This window comes from Oryza sativa, chromosome 8 (assembly GCF_034140825.1).
Source record: "Oryza sativa Japonica Group chromosome 8, ASM3414082v1".
Taxonomy (NCBI): Eukaryota; Viridiplantae; Streptophyta; class Magnoliopsida; order Poales; family Poaceae; genus Oryza; species Oryza sativa.
The window spans coordinates 24012954-24016891 of NC_089042.1; the positions used below are offsets into that span (position 1 = coordinate 24012954).

Sequence of the window (3938 nt, forward strand, 5' to 3'; positions counted from 1 at the left end):
GACTGAAAACAATACCAGTAGTAGCTTTTAGCCTTTAAAGTTATCCCGGTGATTTATACATTTCAGCCAAATATTTCACAATAAACAAATTATCGCTAAATCCATCGGGTTACGGCTGAGATCCTTGAGACTTATCTCTATCTACAATTAATTAACCTGGGTGTCAAGAAAAGCTTACATATATTTTGTGCTCATGGCATAAAGCTGACCTCCAAATGTCATATGTCATCCATATCAAGTGGACAGCATAAACAACGCTGTAATATAGAACTCACGAGGCGTTGAATGAGCAAAACTGACCAGCAGCTGGGAGACCTTGTGAGAAAAAGAATCTTTCACCATTAGCAGAGAGTGGTGGCCAATAATTCAGTATCTTCAGGAGGAACACACAACCATAGTTAAGTCAACGACGCCCAAACTATAACTCAACATTCCATCATATCAACAATCAAAGTGACAGTAATGTATAACTAACTGGTACCTTAAAATGCTCAAATTGGCACAAGCACTTGCTAAAATCTAAACTAATAATTCAGGAGAGATAATGTAATGAAAATATGAAATGATAGTAGTTTTTATGTTTACAAAACCTAACCAGTGAGCAATGCAACTTGGCAAAAACACATAATTTTCAGCATTCAAATAAATAAACAGACATGTCATCAGAAATGACAACCAGAAAAAATGTTGCTTCATCATTATTATTTTTTTCGGAAGATGCCCTTTTCTTTTGTTATGATGGCTGAAAATGTACTTAGAAAAAAAATAAGATTAAGGACTGAGTTAGAGTAATTACTGGGAAAATGTCAGTTAAGCAATCCTCAATCATTTAAGTTCTCGGTGTGTTCCCATGACAATTGATGCTTAGCTAACAATCTGCTCAGATGATTCTGCCTTCAGATCCTCTTCCGTTGGTGCAGCAGATTTATTCTTTTTGGCATTGTCATCTTTGAACATCACGTTAATGGATCTTCCCATCAATTTCTGTGATATATTTCATAGGTCAGAAATAGCATCAAAACACAATCATGTATTAGAATTTGGGCCGTACACAAACCAAAACTTGTACTATATTTTATTTCTAAGCTACATTTCAGAATACTTACCGTGCCATTGAAGGTAGATATGGCAGCCTCTGCTGCCTCTTTTGAGGAAAAGGAAACAAATCCATAACCAGCAGATCGCCTCGGACTTGTGGTATGGAAGACAACTTCAACTGATTGAACACCTGGGGTTGATGCAAATAATTCACGAAGATGGCGAGATCTCACTCTCCACGTCAGATTACCCACAAAAACGCTGTGCTTCGGCATGGGAGCTGATGGCACAACATACTGCTTCTTTCTCGATCTAGTAAAGTCTACCTTAATTGTTCTATCATTTAGAGTCTACAAGAGAAAATGAGTAGAAAGACAGTTAGATGACAAAAAAATAAAGAGTAAAATGCACCAGCGGTCCTTAAACTTGTCAGCAGGTTTCACTTAGATCCACGAACTTGTAAAGCGCACATCGAGGTCCCTAAACTTGGTTTATTGTATCATCCCAGTCCAAAGTCGCGTTTGACCGTGGTCTTGCCTACGTGGCACGCCATGTGGACGATGACATGGATTTTTTTTTCTCCCTTCTTCTTTCTCTTTTCTCTTTAATGAAAATACGATGGCATGGACGATAACGTGTATGAGGCATTTTCATCTTTTCGACAAGGAAGAAAGAGAAAAAAAGAAGGAAAAAGGGAGAAAAAATAAAATAAAAATCCATGTCATCGTCCACGTGGCGTGCCACATAGGCAAGACCACGGTCAAACGCGGCTTTGGACCGGGATGATACAATAAACCAAGTTTAGGGACCTCGATGTGCGCTTTGCAAATTCGTGGACCTAAGTGAAACCTGCTGACAAGTTTAAGGACCGCTGGTGCATTTTACTCAAAAAATAAATAAGAGTATGTCTGATACAAATAGACATTCCTTCCAGAACAATCTAGATCTTACAGTCGAATTTAGATGGTTGAGTGCTGAAAGAGCCTCCTCTTCTGAACCCATGGTTACAAACGCCAATCCTCTGTTTCTGGTCGAATTGTACATCGAGAGCTAGCAAATCAAGCAATAAAACTAATCACTAATGATGCCATTTATCAGTAAATAATGGAGAAAGATCCATTTTTGAATGCATCATAGCCAGGTCAGCTGGTTAACCTCCTGATATTAACATGTAAGGCTTAAAACATGGAAATGAAGCTGCAAATAGTGCAGTTTGCATTGGACTACTGAGTCCCGATTCTTTTGCCCAAAATTTCTGCTAGATTGTTAAGTACAAAAATGACTCAGATTCTTCAGTTCACCCTTCGAGAAGAGGCTGGCAAGGGAACACATCATCCACGTTAGTAGAACCATTGGAGTCTTTCAAATACCTGGCTCCTACTTGAGCAGAACCAACTTTGAAATGAACAATAGTTTAAAGTCTAAATTGGACATTCTTGCAGGCAAATGGACCATGGTGTATTGGTGTTCAGATCGACGCGCTAAACGCATTTGTGTTCTTGTGCAAATTCACGCCATCCTCTTGGCACTAGGATCTCAGGCTCTCAGCAACCGTGGGGTGCCGCTGCTGCCTGCTTCGTACTGCGGCGCGGTCACAGCGAATTACTGCCACTCCAAATTCGCCGCACATTCCTTCTCTCTGAAGCGGACAAGGATAAGGCGACGGAAAACAATTTACCTCGACATCGACGACAGAGCCGTGCTTCCCGAAGAGCGCGCGCATGTCGTCCGCCGTGCAGTCCCAGGGGATGTTCTGCGCGATGAGCCGCGTCCTCGGCCCCTCGGGCTCTTCCACCACCGCCTCCGCCTCCGCCGCCGGGGCCACCGAGGCGCTAGCACAGCAGGCAGCGAAGGCGGCGCGGCTACCGGACGAACAGGCGAAGGAGACGCGGCCGCCGTGAGGCGGAACGGAGTGCTTGGGGAGGCGGAGCAGCGGTGGGTGGCGCGCGGCGGGGAGCGGGGGGAGGCGGACGAGGGGGAGAGCCATGGCGATGGCGGCGTACGGGGCACGTGTGGATATCTGACACAGAGAGCAGTAGGCAAACCTCGCGGTCGCGGGGAGGTTTATCCACCAGACCAACCACGGCAAAATATCCCAAACGGCCGGGGAAACATATGGGGTTCCGGGTTCGCTGGACTGGAACCCGATCGTCTGACTGACGTTGGTCTTGCGACGTCAAGACGGACGTGGCGCGTCGCACGTCCGTTCGATCCGCATCGCACGAAAAACTAGCGAGAAGCGCGGAAGCGAACAAAAATTATCCCACGGATGCACAGCCCGTCACTCCTAACACTTCGACTCTGGTTTCCTTCCTCCTCTCTCTTCCATCGCCTCGCCTCATGGGCCTGCTCCACCCATATGCTCGCATCGACGACGATGGCTTTCACGGTGGTGTCCTTATCGAGCACCTCGTTCCAACCTAGATGAGAACACTAGGACGGGAGCGGGTCCCTAGCTTGTTGCTAGCAAAGTCTGGACCGTCAGGGCGGCCACCACCAGCACCTCTGAGGAGGACAACAACAGTAGATCAAGAATGTGATTGTAAATTGATTTGAAACTGTAAATCTATTTGAATTGAGATTGTGACTCAATACTGAATGTGATGAGAGTGAGCGTCCTTGTAAATTTAAGATTCTGACTATTGTGTCAATTTAAAAATACGAAGAGATTGACACTGATTATTGTGCCAATTTAGTGTGGCAAAAGAGATTGTGACATCAGAACAGAAAAAAAACATCAAAATGTGTTGTTGTTGCTAATTCAATATGTGAGGGCTGAACATTTAAAGAAATTTGGTTCCAAAATGTTTGCTTGCAAAATGACAAAAGAAAGCTAATTATAATAAAACAACGAATGATTTGGTTCCAACTTGGTGACTTGCCAACTCATTTGTTGCCTT

The 3938-nt window shown here is 44.2% G+C and overlaps 1 protein-coding gene across 2 annotated transcripts; it reads right to left on the bottom strand.

Moving 5' to 3' along the window:
* Window positions 1-3075, bottom strand: LOC4345863 (RNA-binding protein CP33, chloroplastic). Of its 2 annotated transcripts, none has more exons than XM_066303469.1 (5): window positions 2717-3075; window positions 1990-2088; window positions 1107-1388; window positions 797-984; window positions 1-315 (listed from the first exon to the last, which is right to left on the bottom strand). In XM_066303469.1, the coding sequence occupies exons 1-4, from the start codon at window positions 3023-3025 to the stop codon at window positions 865-867; spliced, it is 810 nt and encodes a 269-aa protein (XP_066159566.1). In that variant the 5' UTR covers window positions 3026-3075; the 3' UTR covers window positions 1-315; window positions 797-864. The 2 variants fall into 2 exon arrangements, with proteins under 2 accessions (XP_066159566.1, XP_066159567.1); XM_066303470.1 differs by having other exon boundaries at window positions 1-373.
* Between the last annotated feature and the right edge of the window lie 863 nt (window positions 3076-3938).

Coding starts and splice junctions, on each gene's coding strand:
- LOC4345863 (XM_066303469.1), bottom strand. CDS start 3,025: ATGGCTCTCCCCCTCGTCCGCCTCCCCCCGCTCCCCGCCGCGCGCCAC. Junction 2,089..2,716: donor GCTCTGTCGTCGATGTCGAG/GTAAATTGTTTT, acceptor TTGATTTGCTAG/CTCTCGATGTACAATTCGAC. Junction 1,389..1,989: donor TCAACCATCTAAATTCGACT/GTAAGATCTAGA, acceptor TTTCTCTTGTAG/ACTCTAAATGATAGAACAAT.